Genomic DNA, 26,062 nt, shown 5'->3' with positions numbered 1-26,062 from the left:
CAAGTTCAAGTTTTTATTCGTCAAGGCATATACTATGCATGTGACATAACAAAACAATGAAACACATATTAATTAACATCAAATAAAACAGTGAACAAACATGTCAAATACAAGAAAAAAGAAGAAGAAATTTTTCTAAACAACATCAGTGAAGATATGAAGTAATAAGGCACAATGGAATGGTATTGTAATTATCAATAGCTCTTTGGTTAATCGGGGTATGGAGAGTGAGTCATCTGAATTTCAGTAAGATGATTTTACAGAACAATGCCAACTTAATTAATTTAGGTTTAGTGTTACAGTTCATAAGTTCATCTAATTTAAAAGAGTTGGGGTGACGAATGTAATAAGGAACAATAATTTTTTTACGTATGATTGAAAAATGATTACATTCAAGTAAGTAGTGAAATTCATCACCAATAACATTCTTAGTACATAACTGACATAATCTTTGATTTCTCTCAATGTTCAAATGCCTGCCTTTTTCAATTGGCAAAGAATGGTTTGTGGTCCTAAACTTACAAAGTATTTTACAAAGGTTACTAGGTAACAAGTCAAGATAATCTTCAAAACAATGATTACTTTTAAACATTCTATATACAAGACATTTGGAAGAGCTATCAACAGTACTAGACCAGTTTGATAAGAATTGGTCATACAGTCTACTTTTAACAATTGACTTAAAATTAACAGAACTAATGACTGTTTGACTTCTAAAATAATCAGACAAACCAAGTTCATTTAAGGTATTGTTAACGAAAGATAACCATGGAGAAACAATAACATTACTATTATGTAGTTTTAGAACCGTATTATATAGTAACTTAGATATTTTACAATCTTTTTCGTTCACTATCTTACTCCAATAACATAAAACTCTCGATTTAATTTGTAAAGCTATGGGTTTTACACCAAGTTCACCATACACCATGCAGTTAGGGGTGGAAGCCTTGAGATTGAGTATTAATTTGCAATATTTCAGCTGAAACTGTTCAATTATTTTGATATTTTCAAAACCCCATACTTCGCAAGAGTATAACAAAATTGGAGCAATCATAGAATCAAACAAATGTAACTGAACTGAAATGGGAAGATTGAGTTTTCGGGACTTTTGAATAAGTGAGAACATAGCTCTTCTAGCTTGTTCAACTAATCTTTTCTTAGCTTTACAAAAACTGCCATTATAATTAAAAAGTATTCCCAGATAAGAGAATTCTTCAACACACTGTAGTATTTTATTGTTATAGAAAAATACTACATTATTTTTAACTTTTGATTTACTAAACAGAACAACTTTTGTTTTATCCTCATTGACTTGCAAATCCCATAACGTACAGTAATCAAACATAGCATTTAAAGCATTTTGTAAGTCATGACTACTTTCAGCCAATAATACCGTGTCATCTGCATATAACAATATAAAAATTCTAAGATAAACTTCAACATCATCATCACTAAGGCATTCAAAAGTAACCTTAGACATAGTGGCCAATCCTTCAAACTTTGTAGACATAAATTGGGATAAATCATTCAAAAATATAGAGAACAAAATTGGAGACAAATTCTCACCCTGGCGTACTCCAGTATGACTACTAAAAAAGTTAGACAATGTATTATTCACCTTAACACATGATTTTGCCTTAGCATACATATTACGAATGATTCTAATACATTTCCCATCAATATTATGTGCAAGAAGTTTTTGCCACAAATGAATGCGATTCACAGAATCGAAGGCCTTTTTATAGTCAACAAAAGCACAGTTTAACTTTTTCCCTGTACCTAGGTAAAAGTCAATAAGTAATTTTAGTGAGAAGATATGATCTACTGTGCTATACTTTTTACGAAACCCAGCTTGTTCTTCACAAAGTAAATTATGACTTTCTAAATAACAATTTAATCTTTCATTAATAATATTTGTAAATAACTTGCCAAAACAACTTAAAATAGTAATACCTCTATAGTTATTTGGATCTTTAACATCTCCCTTATTCTTATATATAGGTAATATAACTCCGCGGCTCCAGACATCAGGAAAAATACCAGAATCCAAAATAACATTAAAAAGTTGACAAATAATAGATAAAATATCATCTCTGTCTGCATGTTTTATAAACTCATTCAGAACATTATCAAACATTACAGTGGTGTGTAACTGGAAAAGCCCGATCGTCCAAACAAACTGACAACATTCGTGAAAAAATAACTAAACCGGAAATGAATTAAGATAACCAAAATAACTAAAAAATAAAGGCTATTCGAAATGTCTTAATTTGTACTCATACGTACGGTAAGTACATATGACAGCTATGTAGATGTTTTCATATATGCACAATTGTTTTAATGGATTGGTACTTTTATACTTTTAGGCAAAGAAAACGTTAAATTAGTCCGATGACTATGGTTAATTTACCCCACCCACTTTTTTTCCTATCAAAATGACATTAATTATTAAATATAAGTAACAAAGACATAATTTTAAATTAAAACGTAATTTGCTAATATTATACACAAATGATAATCCAAAATCATTCATCAATATTGTTTGTGAAAGATAGTTTTTAAGGGATTTTAATTTTAACAATACAAAATGAGATCATGTGTTGAAATTAGTCCAAATAATTGTACGTTGACAGATTTTTTTAGTTTTTTGATATGGCAAATCCTTCACGTACAAATTGTTTAGTATCAAAAGTGGGTAGTTGTTCCGATCAGGATTCCGGGTTAAAGCATATAACGTCTATAAAATATCATAAAAACAAGAAATATTACCAGATAATGTTATTTTATATTAGTTCCGTACACAAAAAAATAAATATCCAACTTAAAATTATGAGTTTGACGGCTTTTCTTTTCTTCATTTCATTCTGTCATAACATAACAATATATACATGAAGGGCACCTGCAAGGCTTTAGGGCACAGTTTTAAATCGCTCGGAACATTTCGGCCATAGCTGTTATGATTGTATAACGAGGTCTATCTCGAAGCTTTTCGGAGGAGGCCGAGTTATTACGATTGTATCGAGTTGTTCCCCTTCGCATAATTGTTGTCTGTGTCAGTCAACTTTCGTTTTATTGGAAAGGTAAACAACTTGTTTTAATGCATTAAATGCTTGTTTAGTGCAAAATAAAATTTCACTTACATGGTAAAATATGAATATAACTCTTTATGATCAATTTTAACCATAAAATACTTCACTTAAAACAATTTCAATATTTTTAAAACACCCCCGTTTTTTGCACATTCCCGTTTAGACGTTAGGGATTGGAAGAATCCCGTATAACAAGTCTATTATTTTAGACTAGTGTTGAAATGAGATGGTGCGTTGCCAAAATAAGCCTTGAACAGCATGACAGGCGCAGTAAAATTGGAACATTGTATAAAACTCACACCAAATATTATGCTGTCATTAGGAATTTTTACATTGTTGGGCTATAAATGTTCATGCATTGTAATGCAACAGTGTATTTATGATTGTTAGTATTAAACATACAATTCACTCAACAAATTAGACACTTTCTACGCTCACTGTAAGAGTTAAAGCCAATGTTCACGGGTTTCTTCTTAGGGTAAAACTTTTTCCATGGCCAAAATTCACGTTGAATTCCTCTGCATTGCTCGTTTACTGCAAGTTTTGATATGAATGTTAATTAGGATTTATGTAATTATATTAATGTCCTCATTGGGTAATGGTGTTTAAGTAATCAGTATTAATCAGTATAAAGCTTTTAAAACTACACATTATATCACACACACTCACACACACACTTTTTTTATTGACCAACAAACCATGAAAACGTTAGGGTGGTTGCCTATTACATTGGGTCGGGTAACCCAAGGCAGAAGTATTTTTTTTTTTTTTATTTTTTTTGCTTTTATTTTAGCTGATTTGCAGCAAGCCAAAATGACAAGTAGCAGCCAGTCCGAAGTATTCCGGCAGTATCTGCGGACTGAACCGAAAGGTCACACATCACTTAATGTGCCGGAAGGTCGCTACAAGGGGTGGGTGCCGCGATGTCTGTACGATATGTCTTGTACAAATGTTAGCCTGCCATTCCTCAAGTTGATATCGTTTCCTGTTGGAGGCTCAAGTTTGGGCACGTTGGTTGATATGGTCACTTTTAGTGCTGTTGGAAATTATTTGAGCAGGCTTCCAGAATCATTTGGGAAGTGTCAAAATCTAGTAGAGCTGAATTTGAGTTACAATAACATTGAGCGAATTCCTTCATCTGTATTTTCATTGACAAATTTAGCTGAGCTGGATTTAAGTGAAAATGACATTTCAGACCTGAGTCCATCCATAGGAAATTTGAAAAATCTGAAGATTCTGAATTTAAGTGGTAATTTGTTCGAAGATTTACCAAGTGAGTTGAGGTATTGTGAAAAACTTGAAAAGTTAGACGTGTCCAGGAAATGGTACCCATATGATGGCGGTTTTACTGTGTTACCGGAGGCAGTATGCTACCTGACTCAACTTACTTACCTTGATGTAAGCTGGCACAAGATAGCTACCATTACTGACGACATCAGAAATATGTCCAAGTTGAAAACGCTACGCATGAGAGGAAACAACCTGAGGAATGTGTCAAAAGCAGTCGCAGAATGCAAGGCCCTTCAGTATTTGGATTTGACCGGTGCAATGAGGCAAAACTCGTACATACCACCAGAGATTTTCACGCTACCTGAGCTTCTCATTTTAGACATTACAAATAACTTTTTTACCGAAATTTCAACAAAAATCGTAGGGCTAAAAAAGCTGAAAAAGCTTATAATACGCCGCAACTCCTTACTCCGAATACCTGAGGAGATTTTCAAAATGGAGAGCTTGGAAGCCATAGATTTTAGCGAGAATTACTTGAAAGAGATCCCCGGTTGTATAAGTGAGTTAGAGACACTACGACATGTGAATCTCTCCTGCAATAAGATAGAGGTTCTCCCTGACGAGATATGTGACTGTGCGGGACTTACGGAATTACAGCTTCACTATAACGTGCTGGAACGGCTGCCTAATAAGATTCACAAACTTCAGAACCTGGAGGAACTCATGCTGGAAGGTTTGTGGTTGTTTTTTTTTAATTTATACATTGGATTTTGAAAGAATGGTCAACTTTTGCATTTTCTAAGCAGTCCAGAATGTAAAATGTTTTAATTTTCCTGTTTGTAGCAGATGTTACATAAAGCATTATCCTTAGTATAAAAAAAATTTTCAAGGCGGAATTTTCCAAAATGTATTAAACCAAGTTATTATATTTTTAAGAGATGTTTCCTAAAATCATCATACTTAGTAATGATATTTAAAAGACTGGTTTTCCAAAACGTATTAAATTTTGAAATTTTTCTTTAAAGACAGATTTTTCCCCTTAAAGGCCTTATACCGGTACATTACTAAGTAATTATTATATCAAAGACTGGTTTTCCAAAATTAATTAAGCATAGTTATGATTATTTAAAGACTGGTTTTTCAAAATGTATTATACTTGAAAAATTTACTTTAAAAACAGATTTTTCCAAAATGCATCATACTTATGCACCAGTCATTTGTAACCAGGTCCGGGGAATAGCGGGGACTTTGACTTTCGGTCCAGCCAAGCCCGGGCAAAGTCTCCGCCCTGCGGAGACAATCTGTTGGTAAAACCCGCGCCAAATGCCCCCATACCCTAGGGACCCTGGATAAGGCCAATTTCCCACTAAATTTGGCGTGAAGACAAAACCACCGCAGTCACCCGGCACTGCGGGGCCACCTGGAAAGTAAAAAAATGGCCCATTTCCCTGGCTATCCCCGGTATACCCCTGGACCTGGAGGGGCTGTGGTTACAATTGACTGGTGCATTAGTCTAGATATGATTATTTAAAGATTGGTTTTCCAAAATGTATTAATGATAATTGAAAGACATGTTTTTTACCGAAATTACCTAATTTCTATTGAAAATTTCACCTGTCAAAATCAAAATTAACACATGCTATTTCTTGATTGCTGACCGAGAAAGAAACTTTATATTACATAACACATACAAACCAGCACATCACATTGTTTTCCGTGCAGGTAACAAATTAACAGAGCTTCCTTTGATGATGGACAAGCTGGAAAAACTGTCTGAGACGGAGAGATTGAGTGTGTTTTACAACAACCTGAAGAAACCCCCACAGGCAATATGTGACCAGGGTGTTCACAACATCTATGACTATCTTAAGGTAAGGGCTTATGTTTGTTACAAAGATTTACTTAGCGTAACTCGCCGACAAATTGAGCTTGTTTTTCAACAAACTGAAGAAACCCCCATCGGCAATACCAGGGCGTTCAGAACATCTACGACTATCTTAAGGTTAGAGTGTGTGTTTGTAAGAAAGTTCAGGGGATATATTTAGCCTAGCTTGCCGAGAGAATCAGCTTGTTTTTCAACAATCAGCAGAAACCCCCACAGGCAATATGTGACCAGAGCGTTCACAACGTCTATGCCTATCTTAAGGTAAGCGTGTGTGTTTGTAATACAGTTCAGGGGATCTACTTGAAGGTGTTTTACAACAAACTTAAGAAACCCTACAGGTAATATGCGACCAGAGCGTTCGCAACATCTATGCCAATCTCAAGGTAAAGGCTTTTGTTAGTCACAGGTTAAGGGTTTTATTTGAAATTACTTAATCAGACATTGGGCGTTTGGTTACATAAAAACAGATGTATCAGAAATAAACTAAAGATTAAGTGTCTATGCCTGTCTTTATTGCAAGAGCTTGTATAAGGCGTCGATTTCAAACTACTTTTCATTTCTGGCAAAGGGGGTATAATAGTGGTAGAAGTGTGTGCTTGTGTCCATGTGTGTGTCTGGGCAATCTTGTCCGAAGCATAACTTGAAAAGTTTTTAAGGTATTGACTTCAAATTTCATATACAGAAAGATCTCTTTTTGGAAAAGCGCAATGCGCAGAAACCATGACTGTAGCTGCAGTACTTTTTATTTAGTTATTTTCCATTTTTTAATTGTAATCCTTTGTCATAAGGTGAAGTTGATACGGTTCTTAATTCAGTGAAGGATATATGACAGTCTGTGACTTCTCTTGTTTGAAATTATCACATTTTTTTCTTGCAAACATGTACAGAAATTTAAAATCATGTTAGTCCTAACTGTCGATTCTTGGATTCAGCATATACAAGTACATTATTTTTAAGAAAGATAGGTTTAAACAATCTTATTTTGATCATTATTTATCATTATCTCCTGTTCAGGAGTTGCGAGTGTGTGAAGCTACGCATCGTAAGAAGCTGATCCTGATCGGGGCCTCAATGGCGGGAAAAACCAGTCTACGGAATGTCCTCCTGCTGGGAAAAGCGAAACTGACAGAGTTGCATGAGCGGACGTGGGTCATGGAACAGGTGGGTTGGGCAGTGAATCTTAATAAAACTTTTAGTTTTACCATGTGCACTTTATGGTGTGATGCAACGAGGTGACACATGGCTGTTTATGATAAGTGTTGCTTCATTTAAGAAAAAGCCATGTTTGTTAACAGTCTTTGATAATGCTGTGCTGTTGACTTGTGCCACAAGTACTTGATTTAGGGCCGATGGATCAGAACTTTGATATTTTTTTAGTTAACAACATGAGTTATATTTAAATAGAGAAGTACAGCTGAACAGGCTGTCTCAAATCTTGTTTGAAACACAGCAGATCACAAGTGTATCCTTTAATCTTATAGAAATTTAAAAGTTAACAACAATGGTGTTAACAATCAGTTGAAAAAGTTTTGAACAATTAGGCCGTAGTGTCCAATTTTACTGAAGATAGTTTAGCAGGGTTTTAATTTCGCCATCCCATTGCATCGCATATATTTAAAATTTTGCATAAGAACATCAAAAAAATAAATATATATTTTCAGACCTAAGAGTAGAATGTTGCCTTCTATTTTCCAGCATTTGTGGGAACCAGAGCCAGACCTGCGTGTTCAATTACTGGATTTTGGTGGACACCACATCTACTCGGCAGCCCATCACATGTTCTTGACACCCGAGGCACTCCATGTACTGGTTTTTGACCTCTCTTCTTACACGCCTGACAAGTATGACAACATGGTCGGGGATTGGCTTGACTCAATCATGGATCGAGCACCAGGTTAAATATAAATATTTAAAAACTGAAAAACCTGCCATTATTTTATTTAAAAGCATGATCTATTTTAGGACCTTAAATTTTGTTCTCTTTGACCAACTCACCCAGAAAAGTGTCCTGTCAAAATATAATGTCAATTTTTAGCTCCACTGGCCGAAGGCCATGGAGCTTATGTCGTCACAGATTGTCCGTCGTGAGTGCGTGCGTGCGTGCGTAAACTTTTACTTTAAACGACATCTCCTCTGAAACTGATCAGCGGATTTTGACAAAACTTCGCAGGAATGTTCCTTTGGTGGTCCTTTACCAAAATTGCTCAAATGGTTCCGGTCCATTGCACAATATGGCCGCCACAGCTAAAAATAGCAAAATCTTTAAACGACATCTCCTCTGAAACGGTTCGGCAGATTTTGATGAAACTTGACAGTAATGTTCCTTGGGTGGTCCTTTATTAAAATTGCTCAAATGGTTCTGGTCCATTGCACAATATGGCCGCCACAGCTAAAAATAGCAAAATCTTTAAACGACATCTCCTCTGAAACGGATAGGCAGATTTTGATGAAACTTGACAGAATTGTTCCTTGGGTGGTCCTTAACCAAAATTGCTCAAATGGTTCCGGTCCGCTGCACAACATGGCTGCCAGGGCAAAAAAATAGAAAAACCTTTAAAGAACATCTTCTCAGAAACCGATGATCAGATTTTGATGAAACTTAACAGAAATGTTCCTTGGATGGTCCTTTATCAAATTTGCTTCAATGGTTTCGGTCCACTGCACAAGATGGCCCCCAGAGGTAAAAATAGAAAAACCTTTAAAAGACTTCTCCTCAGAAACCGATGATCGTATTGCAATGAAACTTGACAGAAATGTTACTTGGGTAGTCCTTAACCAAAATAGCCCAAACAGTTCTGGTCTGCTGCACAACATGGGCACCAGAGCTAAGAATAGAAAAAAACGTTAAACTACATCTTCTCAGAAACCGATTATCAGACTTTGATGAAACTTTACATAAATGTTCATCGGGATGCCCTTTAACCAAAATTGCCCAAATGGTTCCGGTCCGCTGCACAACATGGCTGCGAGAGTTAAAAATAGAAAAACCTTTAAGGACTTCTCGTCCGCAGTCTTCACGAAAAACATTTTAACCTACTAGCCAGTTGGACTAGCATAATGGCATATTTTACTAGTCCGAATGACAATCTAGTAGTCTGACTATTTTGCCACATTATAAAACTGTATGCTTGAGGTAAATACCTATTTCAATTGAGCAGCTTGCAGTTTGAGTAAACATTTCTTTATTATGATGCTCATGCAGTGATAGGGAGTGACATCCTTCTGTTGGGAATAGTGCTCCTTGTTTTTCAGAACCTATGGGTACTATGTAAAAACAAAAGGCATCTTGCTTGAATAGACTGTAATAATATCAACATGGTTAGAAAAGAAATGCCATGCTTTAATAGCTTTGATTACATTTTACTACTGAATTACCTCCCTTTAATAGAAAAAAAAATAATGTCTTAATTTTTCACCTATAGCATCTTTAAATAATTTTTAAACAATAATAATTTATGAGTAAACATATAAGCATAAAGTTCTCACAAAAAGATCAATTTAAAAACCTTACATTTATACATAGGAAAGTATATATTGACTGAACATTAATTTTCGTTTAAGTGACATTCTGAAAGTTTATGAAACAGCTATTTTTAGTAACTTAAATGGCCGAAAAGTGTAAGTGAAACACCAAGTCGATTCTATCTCGTCAGTTCTTGTTCAGGTTAGATATTTGCTTCATAATCTATTCAGATTAAATGTTAACCGATGATCAGATTTTGATGAAACTTGACAGAAATGTTCCTTGGGTGGTCATTAACCAAAATTTGTTAAATGGTTCCAGTCCACTGCACACCATGGCTGCCAGAGCTAAAAAATAAAAAAAACTTTATACGACTTGTCGTCGAAACCGATGACCTTTTTTCGATAAAACTTGACAGAAATGTTTGTTTGGTGCTCCTTTACTCAAATTGCCCAAATCATTTCGGTCCACTGCACAACATGGCAGCCAGAGCTATTAAAGTAAATTTTTTTTTTAAATAACTTCTCCTCAAAAATTGATGATTGTATTTCTATGAAACTTGACGAAAATGTTCGTTAGGTGGTCTTTGCTTGAACCTTTTGGCCAGTGGAGCACAGGCACTGATGTGCCTCTTGTTTTATAATAATATAGTTATATCCCCCTGTCCACCCTTCTTGTCTGTCTGGTTGTCTCCATCTGTCCACATTTTTTGTGTTTTTATGCCCCCACAAAGTGGCGGCATATAGGGTTGCCCTTGTCCGTACGTACGTCTGTCCGTACGTACGTACGTACGTCCTGAAGATTGTTTCCGATCTAATTCTTGAAAACCGTTTGTCCAATCCTCACCAAACTTTAAACACATGTTTGTGACCATAATATCTTGATCAAGTTCGATAGTCATGGAAATCGCTTTAGTCATTTAGGAGTTACGGCCCTTTTTTGCCAAAAATACTTCAAAAATATATGTTTCCAATCTAATTCTTGAAAAGAATGTGTCCAATCCTCACCAAACTTTACATACATGATTGTGACCATAATATCTTGATCAAGTTCGATAGCCATGGAAATCGCTTTTGTCATTTAGGAGTTACGGCCCTTTATTTGCAAAAAAAGACTTGAAAAATACGTCCCGAAGATTGTTTCCGATCTAATTCTTGAAAACTGTTTGTCCAATCCTCACCAAACTTTAAACACATGTTTGTGACCATAATATCTTGATCAAGTTCGATAGTCATGGAAATCGCTTTAGTCATTTAGGAGTTACGGCCCTTTTTTGCCAAAAATACTTCAAAAATCATTATGGCTTATTTTCTGTGACAAAAAAACGAAGTGGGGGCATCCGTGTCCTATGGACACATTTCTAGTTAATGAATAACTTTATAATGAGCAGTTCAAGATATCATATACATTATGTACATTATTTCTTAAATTCCTCACTGTAATGCAATTTTTTTCATACAAGTTAATGAATGCTTAAATATTGTCAGATTTATGGCCCTTTATATTCTTAAAGATAATGACATTGTTTATGGTTTTGTTAATAATGAACTATTGATAATAACTTGATACCCATCAATATATTTTTATGCCCCCGAAGGTGGGCATATTAAAATCGCACCGTCTGTCCGTCCGTCCGTCCGGCTCTGTAACTTTCCCTTGTATGGACAGATTTTAAAATAACTTGCCACATGTGATCCACATACCAAGACGACGTGTGGCGTGCAAGACTCGTGTCCCTACCTCAAAGGTCAAGGTCACACTTAGTGTTTATTCACAATGGAGTGCTGCATATAAGGACATAGAGTATAGGTTGTCGTGTCCGGGCTGTAACTTTCTCTTGTATGGACAGATTTTAAAATAAATTGACACATGTGTACCACATACCAAGACGATGTGTCGCGTGCAAGACCCGTGTCCCTACCTCAAAGGTCAAGGTCACACTTAGTGTTTATTCACAATGGAGTGCTGCATATAAGGACATAGAGTACAGGTTGTCGTGTCCGGGCTGTAACTTTCCCTTGTATGGACAGATTTTAAAATAACTTGCCACATGTGTTCCACATACCAAGACGACGTGTCGCGTGCAAGACCCGTGTCCCTACCTCAAAGGTCAAGGTCACACTTAGTGTTTATTCACAATGGCGTGCTGCATATAAGGACATAGAGTATAGGTTGTCGTGTCCGGGCTGTAACTTTCCCTTGTATGGACAGATTTTAAAATAACTTGCCACATGTGTTCCACATACCAAGACGACGTGTCGCCTGCAAGACCCGTGTCCCTACCTCAAAGGTCAAGGTCACACTTAGTGTTTATTCACAATGGAGTGCTGCATATAAGGACATAGAGTATAGGTTGTCGTGTCCGGGCTGTAACTTTCTCTTGTATGGACAGATTTTAAAATAAATTGACACATGTGTACCACATACCAAGACGACGTGTCGCGTGCAAGACCCGTGTCCCTACCTCAAAGGTCAAGGTCACACTTAGTGTTTATTCACAATGGAGTGCTGCATATAAGGACATAGAGTACAGGTTGTCGTGTCCGGGCTGTAACTTTCCCTTGTATGGACAGATTTTAAAATAACTTGCCACATGTGTTCCACATACCAAGACGACGTGTCGCATGCAAGACCCGTGTCCCTACCTCAAAGGTCAAGGTCACACTTAGTGTTTATTCACAATGGAGTGTTGCATATAAGGACATAGAGTATAGGTTGTCGTGTCCGGGCTGTAACTTTTCCTATTATGGACAGATTTAAAATAACTTGCCACATGTGTTCCACATACCAAGACGACGTGTCGCCTGCAAGACCCGTGTCCCTACCTCAAAGGTCAAGGTCACACTTAGTGTTTATTCACAATGGAGTGCTTCATATAAGGACATAGAGAATAGGTTGTCGTGTCCGAGCTGTAACTTTCTCTTGTATGGACAGATTTTAAAATAACTTGCCACATGTGTTCCACATACCAAGACGACGTGTCGTGTGCAAGACCCGTGTCCCTGCCTCAAAGGTCAAGGTCACACATAGTATTTATTCACAATGGAGTGCTGCATATAAGGACATAGAGTATAGGTTGTCGTGTCCGAGCTGTAACTTTCCCTTGTATGGACAGTTTTTAAAAAAACCTCAAGACGACGTGTTGCGTGCAAGACCCGTGTCCCTACCTCAAAGGTCAAGGTCACACTTAGTGTTTATTCACAATGGAGTGTTGCATATAAGGACATAGAGTATAGGTTGTTGTGTCAGGACTGTTACTTTACCTTGTATGGACAGATTTTAAAATAACTTGCTACATGTGTTCCACATACGAAGACAACGTGTCGTGTGCAAGACCCATGTCCCTACCTCTTAGGTGAAAGATACACTAAGTGTTTATTCACAAGGGAATTCTGAATATAAGGACATAACAGTGTAGGTTGTCAAGTATGGGTGGTATTTTTTATGTTCAGAGGCAATTTAAAATAACTTGCCATATGTATTTGACACGTAAAGGCAAGATCAACTTTTCATGTACTGACCTTGTTCGTAGGTCAATGTCACATTCGGGGGCATTCGTCACATACTGTGACAGCTCTTGTGTTCAAACTATCTTTACCTGGTCTTAGTAATAATACGCTCTCTTGTGACAAGTTACGTAACTTATGCTCAAACATTGTCACATTTACGGACTTTGTATACTCAGAAATTCTGGCTTGTTGTTATTGGGTATGTGGGACTACTTTGATTTGGTCGTCCAAAACAGAGTTCCATTTAAATGTAATAATACGCTCTCTTGTGACAAGTTATGTAACTTATGCTCAAACATTGTCACATTTACGGCCCTTTGTATACTCAGAAATTCTGGCTTGTTGTTATTGGGTATGTGGGACTACTTTGATTTGGTCGTCCAAAACAGAGTTCCATTTAAATGTAATAATACGCTCTTTTGTGACAAGTTATGTAACTTATGCTCAAACATTGTCACATTTACGGCCCTTTGTATACTCAGAAATTCTGGCTTGTTGTTATTGGGTATGTGGGACTACTTTGATTTGGTCGTCCAAAACAGAGTTCCATTTAAATGTAATAATACGCTCTCTTGTGACAAGTTATGTAACTTATGCTCAAACATTGTCACATTTACGCCCCTTTGTATACTCAGAAATTCTGGCTTGTTGTTATTGGGTATATGGGACTACTTTGATTTGGTCGTCCAAAACAGAGTTCCATTTAAATGTAATTATACGCTCTCTTGTGACAAGTTATGTAACTTATGCTCAAACATTGTCACATTTACGGCCCTTTGTATACTCAGAAATTCTGGTTGTTGTTATTGGGTATGTGGGACTACTTTGATTTGGTCGTCCAAAACAGAGTTCCATTTAAATGTAATAATACGCTCTCTTGTGACAAGTTATGTAACTTATGCTCAAACATTGTCACATTTACGGCCCTTTGTATACTCAGAAATTCTGGCTTGTTGTTATTGGGTATGTGGGACTACTTTGATTTGGTCGTCCAAAACAGAGTTCCATTTAAATGTGCGATGATAGTTTACAAAGGACTAGGGGCGTAAAGCTCTAACAGCTGTTACATTTACACCGCTTAATCACTTTTAACACCTCAAATGCATCTTGTTCCAGGGGCAACTATCATGGTTGTTGGAACCCACGCTGACCTCTGTACAAAGGAGCAGATAGCGGAGAATGTTGAGTCCATTAAACAGCGGATGCACCAGGAGGAGAATGGAAAATTGCAGGTAATTTGTCATAGACTTTTATAAGAGGCATACAGATGGCTAATGTTATGATGTATGATGTAAAGGCATATATTGTAGGCTGATATAAAGGGCATATTATTATAATGTTATTAATTATGTGATTTCATATTGGCCGAGTTATTTTCCCTCAGTCAGCAGTATTGGCCTTCGCCCTTCAGACTTAGGCAAATACAGCTGGCATCGAACAAAAACTCAGCCAATATGAAATCCCCTTATGAATTAGTTTTTTAACTATTACATATGCTATAACATTTTGATTAAAACATTCTAATACCTAGCCTTATTATTGAAGCAAATTTTCTTTTTTCATTCATGGATTCTTCTTTTCTAGACTGGATTTTGCTGATTTTGACATGCATCCTTTATTGTGACATTGCACAGACTTATGGATAAAGCGGACTGCACTGTACATTAGGAAGCATATTTTATCATATTTATTTCGTAAATCGTTTGCGAAACATTAAAAATTGATTTCACCTTCATCGTCCAATTTGTCGGTCTCCAAAAAAAATTTTTGTCATAAATCCACAAACAAGTTAAACACAACTGTAATAACAAATCAGTTGAAGAATTAAATTGGCTAGTAATTCCAAACCTGTTTTGAACAAGGCAAACAATTTTTTAATAGTCAGTCAAATGAAAAATAAAATGGCTGCCAACATTCTTGTAAAAGAGCGGGTTTTGACAGCCATATTTGAAATACCATATTTGGCGAATTTAGTTGCCAATAAAAACTGCAGAAATTGATATTGGCCAGCCTTGGTCGTTATTGGGCGAGTTTTGGAAACAGAACAAAGATTTTCCCAGTGACCTTGACACCCAGAGAATCTAGGCTAACTTAAAAACATCACTGTTATTATTTGTTATTATTACCATTTATGTAAAGCTAACCTTCTATTTTACTCCCAGGACCTGGACATGCAGTTAGATATAGAGAGGCGGAAATTACAGGAAGCCCACAATGAATCGGGACAAAGGTTTCCTGACCTTGACACCCAGAGGCTTCAGGTTGGTTGTCTTTTGCATATTTGCTGTATGTGACATATGGAAAAAATGCAATTTTTGCAAGTTTTCATGCATGAGTGAGCAATCAAAGCTATTTTCATATTTTTGATTTAAACATATTTCATTATTGAAATAAACATACAAAGTATGCAAGATCATGTATACAACATCAAAACATTGGATTGATGATGAAGCAAGGCCCATAACTTTTGCTTTGTTGATTGTCAAGTTATGTCCCTTATTCTAATGGATAAACAACAACAGACAAAGGTTAGCATTTTTTCTACGGCACACCAGTTTTGGTAAAAAATTGTTTTCTATTGTAAAAGGAACCAAAATCAGTTTGAAATGTTGCCACAAAAATTGAACAAGCATGCATAAACCACAGTATTTGTCAATGTCTTATATGCATTTATATGAAACTGGCGGCACAAATTTTCCACTCATGGATTGTGCGGACTGAGAAATTTGGATTAAGGAGTTCTGTATCATTTAGGATAACTTTCAAAAAAATACCAAAGGCACCAGTAATGTATTATAGAAAAATGTCTTGATCTCTTAAAGTTGCACTCTCACAGAATGACAGTTTTGCCATTTGTTTTAGTTTTTGTCTCAGAATCAGCTGATTTTGGTAGCAATGCCTTTAATTCGGACATATAAGATAAATCACGATAGATAAAATCTCAATTGTTTGGAAAACTGCCGAAATTTTTCTTTAAGTGTTTGTAATGCTTTTAGCCATTAAACAACAATTTTTGAACATAAATATGTAAAACTGCAATCAGAACTTTTGTCAGCAGTCTTTTATCACTGATCCCTAGACATTTATGAAAAAAATTGGCTCATTCAAAGACAAATAAATAAAAAAAGTTGTCAAAGCAGTCAATCTGAGAGAGTGCAGCTTTAAGGTTGAGCAATTGATAGTTTTTTTGTTTTTTTTCGTCACGAATTATACAATTTGTCAGAAGTGGCTAAACTGGTATGTATTTATTAAGTGCTGTAAATGACTGGTTATTAGACGATAGGGGTTATAAGACGCAGGCAAAATATTCATGAAAAACTCAAGGAAAAAACTATGTTATGGGTTTTAGGACGAATTAAATTATTGGCCACCATGTTTGTTGACAGTGATGAATTATTTTTTTTCGTGAAAATGGCGATGGTTATTTTAAACCATGCAATACTTATACAAAACAGAATAGTCTTTCTGATGGTTTATCGTAAATGATAAACTGTCGAGATTGAGGGAAAAAAGTGCGTCTTATAACCAGTCATTTACGATATGGAACATGGTTAACATCAAAAGAAAACCGTTTTATAGGACATGATTTTTATCGGAGGAAATTTTAATTTAGACATTGGTGGAAAAAATTAAAGGGCTGATTTCAAAAATAAGTCGTATTAGTTTTTTTGTCCATATGAAAATGAGTTAAGGTAAAAGATGATTTCGTAAAAATAGAATTCCTAGAAAAATGTACTTTTGGTTTTAATTTTCTGAGGTTATTTTTTACAAATTATTTATATGTAAATAAATCGAAACATATAAAATCCTGAAATATAATTTGCTATTCAGCAGAAATATGAAAGCGTTATTGACAGAGGGCCATATTCAATATAATTCTTTTGATCCATTATCCATTATTCATTTGGGCCACTTCTGTTTTTATGCTTTATCAATGACATGAGGATTAGTATTAATGGAACATGTAAATTGATCTTGCAGATGACAGTGCTATAATTTTTTCACATAAGGATGCAAATTTTATTGCAGAAACTCTTGGAAAAGATATATAAGGTTGTCAGGAAAGGCTGGCTTTTAGGCAATAAGCTTTTAATACACTTGCGTAAAACTGAATATATTCTTTTTGGACCAAAACGTAATCTTTTTAAATTCAAAAGTCAAAAATCAAACAGTCAGCGAAATTAGACATTTGGATGAACAAGCCTGAATTCTTATATTATTGCTTGCCATCAAATTTTAGAAAAATACCTGCTTTATGAAATCCAGAATTTGAGCAAGCCCCGAAATATTTAACCAGTGCAGGGCTTACTGGCTTGGGCTAATTTTGACCACTGATCAAATGCAATGGTCATACTATAGTCTCTAAATCGTCTGTGAAATACCTTGGAGTTGTGTTGGACAATGATCTTTCTGCTAATTGTTAACGATATAGTACTGAAAGTGAACTGTTACAAGTGTCAAGTCTCAAGTGGCAGACAAAAAACTTTAAGCTTCGCAAAATGCTATGTAATTCGCTTATTCAGTGTCATTCTGACTTTGCTAGCTCGTCCTGGTATAATGGTATTACTATTGAAAAATTAGCTACACATTGCTTAAAACAAAATCATTAGATTATATTCATGGGTATAAATGTAGATCTCATTTGAAATCATCAGATTTTAATACAATTGAATGGTTAGATATTGAAAATAGAGTAAGGCAACTAAGACTTGACAATGTGTTTAAAATTCTGAACAAAAAAGTCCTTCCTATATGCGTAGTAATTTCACCAAGATGTCTGACATGCATTTGCATATTACTAGGGGCTCAGATTGTAACTTTTATGTGCCTCATGGAAATAGTTTTATTAATTCTACTTTTTATTATCAAGCTAGTCTTGACTGGAACAAATTGCCACTTATGTATAAAAAAATCCAGAAACATGAATGCATTTAAAAATGGAATTAAAGATTACTTCATACTGGAAATAAACATAAGGAATGCCTCAGATTTTCTATTTTATCAGAAATTATTAGCTAGCCTACCCATTTTCTTCGTGTCTGTGATAACTGTTATAATTAAATGGAACCAATATTTTGACCTTTGACAAACTGTTTTTAAAAGGACCCCATGGAAAAAAGTTGTACAACTTCATTGGCTATCCTGTGAAAATATATATGTCATAATCATAGTGTTTGTTCCATTTAAGCTGCAAATCAGTAAAACTCTGTGAAAATATCTTCCCTTTGTGATATTTTTATGCCCTTGAAGGTGAGCATATTAAAATCGTACCGTCCATCCATTCTTTATTCAGTCTGTTAGTTCGGCTCAACTTCTCGTGTGCGGGCTGTAACTTTTTCTTGTTTGTGATATTTTTATTCAATCAACCTTAAACAACTATACATTTTATACATACATGCCATATTTTCTGGAGACCATTCAGGGGGATTTGTTCAGAAAGGCTGAAATTTAGGGGGATTTTGGTAGTATTCAGGAGGATTTTTTTAGCAGGTTTAAGTCAGCGAAATTTCAAAGTATTTTTAAACGCAAGAACGAATAAATGTATTCACATATATATTTTGCTATGAAAACCTCTAACTTTTTCATTATACAGAATTATTTTATGTCATGATTTATCATATTCTTATGATACATTGTCATGTCATACTGTTATACTGTAAATTAAATATACCTTCCTCCAAAGTCTTTTAAAAAGCTCTGCTTAATACTATCAGCTATGATGACGTTCAGACACTAAGAGAATGGAATGAATATTATTAATTTCTTACTTTTTCAAAATAGTAATATTTCTTTGCATTTGATCATTACTTCAAATTAATTGATCACTTGTTGTTAAGGTTTCCTTCAGTTTCACTCACATACTGTGGTTTCACTTTGTCATTATTGCCTGATGTAAAATCTGTAAAAAAAAAAAAAAAAATTTTTTTTAAATTCCGGGGGATTTTTACCTCGCGCCGGAAGACCGGGGGATGGATCGAAATATTGGGGATTTTATAGATGTTAAAAACTCTAATGGAAAATTGTTTTTATTACTCTCTTATAATAATAACTTGTATATGACATATATATTGCACAAATAAAAGGATATGAACATGAAATGATTCATAGACATGCCTCACTGAATCCATTCACTCCATTGGTCAGCTATTTTTACCGTCCAATCAAGAGACTTGGATTCAAATTCAAAATTAAGTTTGATTTTAGGTGGTAACTGAATACATCCCATGCATAACTGTATAATATTGACCTTATTCTATCATTACAGGAAAGAGTAAACAGAATGATGAAATTGAGGGAAACTCGAATAACGCTTCCCAACAATATCTATGTCGTAAGCTGTGCAGACTCTCTATCGGGTGAGGATTTTCCCGGTAAAACTCAACATTTATTGATAAGTAGACGTCACGTGTGGTTGTTTTGCTGTGGTGGTTCAGCTAACAGTAGTTGTACATGGCTTAAGAATGTTAGTGGTAAGTTGTTCAATTTCTGACAAATTTGGCAGAAATTCGTAGTTGTGACGTCATCTGCGGAAAGGAGTCCTGTTGAGGTATTCACTTTATTGTCAAAAAAAAATTCAACCAGATGATATGATTAAAAACAACCTTAAAATTATTATTAAACTTACAATAGATTACAGAATAGTTTTTGATTGCCTTCTTAATAAGAGGCTCAATTTATCACAAAAAAGAATGGGTATGTTTTTCCTCAACATGGACTATTAATAGAACTGTTGAATGTTTGGTCTTAGAATATGTAGAAAGAAGTAGCAGTAAAACCTGTTGCATGATTAATAACCTGACTCGTTTGATGAGAATAAATAATGCTTTTAAAGATGTTTTCCTAATAAAATAATTTGAGATGTTTAACCCTGCCAATGTGTATGTTTTGTCTGCATTTTTACTAACTCCTATTTTAAATTTGTGAACAACTTTTTTGTGTGCATAAAATTATTGCTGGATCTCCGACTTATAAACCTTTTTTCAAAAATGAAAACAAGTTCAAAATTTGTCTGAATTATGATGAAGCATTGTCACAAGAATTAAAACAATCAAGTAAAATGTTCTCACAGTTTGTCGATGTATAGAACACATATAATTAAAATCAAGCAATATATTTGTCCACTGGTATAATTTAAGTATGATGTTCATATAAATGTTTCTATAAGAATAATCAACTCTTGATGCATTGTTCACATACTCTTGTTAACAGCTATACTCCCTGTTGGGAATAATGTTTACACTGTTTTCATTTATTTGCCATGCCAAATGCCTTATATAGTCATTTATTTTTTACCCCAGGAATAATCTTATAACATACACATAAATAATAATTATATCTATTTATCCACATTTAGTGAAATGTTAACACCATTTTGTCCTCATCAAAAACAAACATTTAGTACAATGCTAACATATATCTGTCCACAGGAATAGTTCACATGTTTAATGTACACACATTGATATATTTTTATGATCATATAGTCTGTATCAATGAAATGTTCACATACATTTGTCCACAGGAATCATCCACAAAGTTTCATGAGGTGTTCACACTTAATTTTCTATTGGAATAATGCACACTTAGTGCATAATGATGCACACTTAGCGCATATGTTCACACATATGTTTACACATATTTGCCCATTAGAATAATCCCCATTAAGTAAAATGTTCACACATATTTGTCAACAGGAATAAAACACACTTAGTGCATATGTTCACACATATTTGCCCATATGAATAATGCATACTTAGTGCATATGTTTACAAATATTTGTCCATAGGAATAGTGCACATTTAGTGCTTATGTTCACACATATTTGTCCACAGGAATCATACACAAAGTTTCATGAGATGTTCACACTTAATTTTCTATTGGAATAATGCATTTTTAGTGCATAATAATGCACACTTAGCGCATATGTTTACGGATATTTGTCCATAGGATTAATACACACTTAGAGCTTATGTTTACACATATTTGCCCATTAGAATAATCCCCATTAAGTAAAATGTTCACACATATTTGTCAACAGGAATAAAACACACTTAGTGCATAATTATGTTCACACATATTTGCCCATATGAATAATGCACACTTAGTGCATAAGTTATCTCCCCTCAGCGGAAAGGGCATGAATTTTAGGCTCCGTGATTTCTTTGGAATTAAATGTAAAATAAAGTGTTTTCTGGACTAAGCTTTGGATATATTAATTATTAGGATAACTTTCTTCATGCCACCGAAACAAAAACCTCAAAATAAAAACTCAAATAAGAAGAAAAAGCGAAAAGAAATATCTCCATTGTTTGAGGATTCATGTATACAGCGCACGAGTGATCACAGTGACCAGCCGAAAACTGGTTTTACTGGTTCTAGAAATCCGGACACAAAGACCTCGAGTGAAAACACGGATACGGATTCAAAAACTAAACGCGTAAAGAACCATTTACACCAGCAATTTTCTCCTGAATATTTTGTCTTTGACTCACCGACACTCCGTAGCATGAACAATATGAATTTTCCAGCGTTTGGTGGGCCGTACATGCAATCCCCACCGAGTTCTTTTACAACCCAGTTCAACCCGGTCAGTCAAGGTACTATGCAACCTACTGCCCAAACACCACCTTGGGCTACTAGTATTATGGAAGATATTAAAGAAATAAAATCAAGTGTTTCTCGACTTGAAAATGTGGAAAAGCTAGTGACCACAATGAACCTTAAACTGAACGACTTAGAAACCAAAGTTGATTCGATCGACAAACGAGTAGCGGATGTAGAAACTGCCTCCTCTTTCATAAGCGACAAGTTTGAAGAACATGCAAGCTCCATCCAGACAGCAAAAGATGACATTAAGCATCTTCAAACATCTTGTAAAACACTACATGATACTATCAACACTCTAGAAATAGCCAATGAACATGCCAACGGAAAGATATTGGATGCTGAATTTCGTAGCATGAAAGAAAACCTCATATTTTACGGCATCCCAGAAAATATAGCGCGTTCACAACAAGGTGTAGTAGAGGGTGGAGCCCTACAGGAACCGGAAGTCCGATCCTATCAGCATATGGACAAAGAAAGTCTTGAATGCAGCCAGCTTGTAAAAAACGTCATCAATGATGTCTTGACCATTGACGCCTCTAACATTTTATTTGACCGGGCACACAGGTTGGGTAACATTGAAAGATCAAAGAAACCCCGCCCAATCATTGTCAAGTTTCACTATTTCCATGACCGTGAACATGTCCGCCAGGCGGCGGCTACCGCAAGGGACGACCTGAAGAAACGTGGACTTGGAATCGGGATCCAACTACCCAAGGAGTGGCGCGACGCACGGCAGAAACTCTACCCTATTCTTCACGCAGAAAAACAGAAAGGACACCGAGTACGATTCGTTGGAGACAAACTTTTCATTAATAACCAAGTGTACACCCCACCCCAAACAACTCCCCAATAAGGGGGTCAGGAAGAGCCTTTAGATATTATTTCATGGAACATTAACGGACTATGTAGAAAACTAGCGGACCCGGACTTTGTGGATATTATAAAGTCACATGATATTTGCATCCTCACTGAAACTTGGTTATCACCTAAAAATAATTTTAATTTGAATATTCAAGGTTACTGTGTTGATCATTTATTTGGTAATAAGTCACCGAATACTAAGAAAGGTCGTTTTTCTGGTGGAATATCGGTTTACTATAAATCGGAATTAAGTGAGACAATTAGTTTTATAGAAAAACAACAAAGTGGAATAGTATGGATAAAAATTTGTAAGTCTGTTTTTCATTTTAATGTTGATGCTTATGTTTGTTGTATTTATATTCCACCGCATGATTCTAAAGTGTTAAAAAATAGTGATATTGATATGTTTGAAAAAATAGAAGTAGGTATAGAAAAATATAAATCGCAGGGAAAGATTTTTATAACTGGAGATTTAAATAGTAGGACCTCAAATGATTTGGATTATATTGTTTTTGACAGATTTCTCGATAATGACCTAGATTTACAATCTAATATTTATAATAAACCTAGAAAAAACAAGGACCACGTGCTAGATACGAATGGCAAAAGACTTTTACAATTGTGTAAATCAACAAATCTTTTAATCGCTAATGGTCGATTACATAAAGACTCTGATATTGGCGAATTTACATTTATAAACACTAATGGTTCAAGTTTGGTAGATTACTTAATATTGAATCAATCTGATTTCAAAATAGTGAAATTGTTTGAAATATTGATCCCTAATGAGTTGTCAGATCACTCACCGATCAATTTCCATCTCGTACGTAAACCGCCAATCGTATTAAATTATCAAAATAATAACTCCGCCCCCGAAATTACTATCAAATGGGATAATTCACGCGTCGATGTGTTTCGGGACCAATTATTGGGTAAAAGGCCAGTACTTGACCAGGTGACTGCTGATTTACATAATAAGTCCATTGATGAAACAGTTACGTCATTTACCGTACTTATGCAAGAAAGTGCTCTTGATGTATTTGGAAAGCCAAAAAATGTTCATAAACAATCAAATCTGAGTACAAATAATATTAAAAAGAAAATATGGTTTAATAAGGAGTGCTATGAGGCGCGCAAAGAATTTAATATATCTAGAAATAAGTTTTTACACAATCGGAATGATGAAAATAAAATGGAATTTCTGATTAAAAAAGGAACATATAATAATATCAAACGTAAACAAAAAAGGCAATTTATGCGCACTGAGGGCAACCGTATCAGTAAACTTTCAAAGAAAGATTCAAAGTCATTTTGGAAAAATATTAAAAAGCAATATAAACAAAAGGATAGTGACCCAACTGGAGTGACACTAGATCATATGTATGATCATTTTGATACTTTATATGGGGTACATGTAACCAATAATACTAATCATACGACGTCTACAAATACAACTATTTACGATGATGATTTAGATATTGAGTTTACAGAATCAGAAGTAAAGGACGCTGTCTTTGCACAGAGTAATTCAAAAAGTCCTGGAAGTGATTTACTTATTGCCGAAATATTTAAAAACTCTTTTGACATAATTTCGCTATTTTTAGTAAGTTTCTATAATAAATTATTCAATGATGGTGTATTCCCCGGAGATTGGGCAGAAGGTATTATAATCCCAATATTTAAAGGCGGTGCTCATGAGGCTAAGAATTTTCGAGGTATTACGCTCAATAACATATTATCGAAAATATACTCAAAATTACTTGTAAATCGACTAATAAAATGGTCGGATAAACATAATACACTTATTGACAACCAGTTCGGTTTCCAAAAAAATAAATCGACAATTGACTGCATATTTGTATTACACGCCCTTATCACAAAATCTCTTGCAAATAAGAATAAACTATATGTTGCATTTTTAGACTGGGAGAAAATGTTTGACCGGATTGATAGGGTTTTATTGTGGAGAAAACTCTTGTCTTCGAATATAAGTACAAAATTTGTAAAAAGCCTACAATCTATGTATTCTGTTGTCAAATCATACATAAGATACAGAAATGAAAGGTCTCCTCCAATTAATTCTAACATAGGCGTCAAACAAGGGGACCCGGCTAGTAGCATTTTGTGTCTCTTCTTTCTAAACGATATCTTAGAAAGTATAAATAGCAACTTAAATGGCATATTGGAAATTGATGACCTGAAAATATTCATGTTATTATTCGCTGATGACGCGGTAGTTTTTGCAAATGATCCTAAAACCTTACAATCAATGTTAGATGACATCGAAAGATACTGTAACACGTGGGGTTTGCGTCTTAATGTTAATAAAACAAAAGTTATGATTTTTGAAAATGGTCGCCATACGTTATATGACTTTTATTTATATAACTCTAAGATCGATGTTGTCTCTTCATTCAAATATTTGGGTGTACATCTTTTTAAAAATGGAAACTGGAATCGCACTCAACAAAGAGTCGCCCAACATGCATCGTTTTCACTCCATAATTTATTTGTCGTTTACAATAATCTGGACCTTCCAGTTAGTGATAGGGTTGAATTGTTCGACTCGCTTGTTTTACCAACACTAAATTATGGGGCAGAAGTATGGGGCTACCATGAGGGACCGGATGTAGAAATTTTGCACTTGAAATTTTGTCGGAAAATATTAGGTGTGAGACGCTCTACCAATCGCGAAGCTCTGTATGGTGAACTTGGTCGAATACCGATGTCAATACACAGAAAAATACTACTAATAAAGTACTGGATAAGATTAATTATTTAAACGAGAACTTCTTAATCTATAAAACATATAATATGCTAAAAAACGATACTAATAATGAACTTAACTATAATGGATGTAACTGGGCATTCAGAGTTAAACAGATTCTCTATGAACACGGGCTTGGCTATTTCTGGGAGAATCTGTCTAATATGTTTATCGATTTAAGTGTTATAAAACAGCGTATACTAGATAATTATCACCAAAGCTGGTATTCATCTATTAATAACTCAGGACGTCTTGAAACATATTGTCTTTTTAAACATACATTTCGGATAGAAAAATACCTTTATGATGTAAAAGATTCAAAACTTAGAAAAGCAATGTCAAAATTAAGAGTTTCATCACATGATCTACAAATTGAACGTGGTAGATACGTTAATACACCTAGGTCTCAAAGATTATGCATCTACTGCAACCAAAGAATGATTGAAAATGAATATCACTTTTTACTAATATGTCCGAAATACGCTGACTTAAGAGCCAAATACTTTAAAAGATATTACTACACGTGGCCAACAAAGCAAAAGTTTATTAATTTGTTATCTAACAATTCAAATAAATCTCTAGTTAATCTATCAAAATTTATACACTATGCAAACATCTTAAGAAACTAATAAGTATGTTGTTGTTTGTATC

At 34.8% G+C, this 26,062-nt stretch overlaps 1 protein-coding gene across 2 annotated transcripts in view; it reads left to right on the top strand.

Annotated features, from left to right (window-relative positions):
• The first annotated feature begins 2,208 nt into the window (after positions 1–2,208).
• The window catches only part of LOC128240903 (malignant fibrous histiocytoma-amplified sequence 1 homolog), a 45,770-nt gene continuing 21,916 nt past the window's right edge, over positions 2,209–26,062 (top strand). The window contains exons 1-8 of one of the 2 annotated variants that reach the window (XM_052957891.1): positions 2,209–2,290; positions 3,886–5,055; positions 6,045–6,193; positions 7,222–7,368; positions 7,903–8,101; positions 14,296–14,411; positions 15,342–15,440; positions 19,445–19,535. In XM_052957891.1, coding sequence (XP_052813851.1) covers positions 3,906–5,055; positions 6,045–6,193; positions 7,222–7,368; positions 7,903–8,101; positions 14,296–14,411; positions 15,342–15,440; positions 19,445–19,535 — 1,951 coding nt within the window. In that variant the 5' untranslated portion in view covers positions 2,209–2,290; positions 3,886–3,905. Of the gene's footprint in view, positions 2,291–3,885; positions 5,056–6,044; positions 6,194–7,221; positions 7,369–7,902; positions 8,102–14,295; positions 14,412–15,341; positions 15,441–19,444; positions 19,551–26,062 lie in introns of both variants that reach the window. The other variant, XM_052957890.1, reaches the window with a different exon arrangement.

Source organism: Mya arenaria, chromosome 7 (assembly GCF_026914265.1).
Source record: "Mya arenaria isolate MELC-2E11 chromosome 7, ASM2691426v1".
Lineage (NCBI taxonomy): Eukaryota > Metazoa > Mollusca > Bivalvia > Myida > Myidae > Mya > Mya arenaria.
Note: the sequence above shows the minus strand (reverse complement) of the source record. Positions and strands in the feature narration are given on the sequence as shown.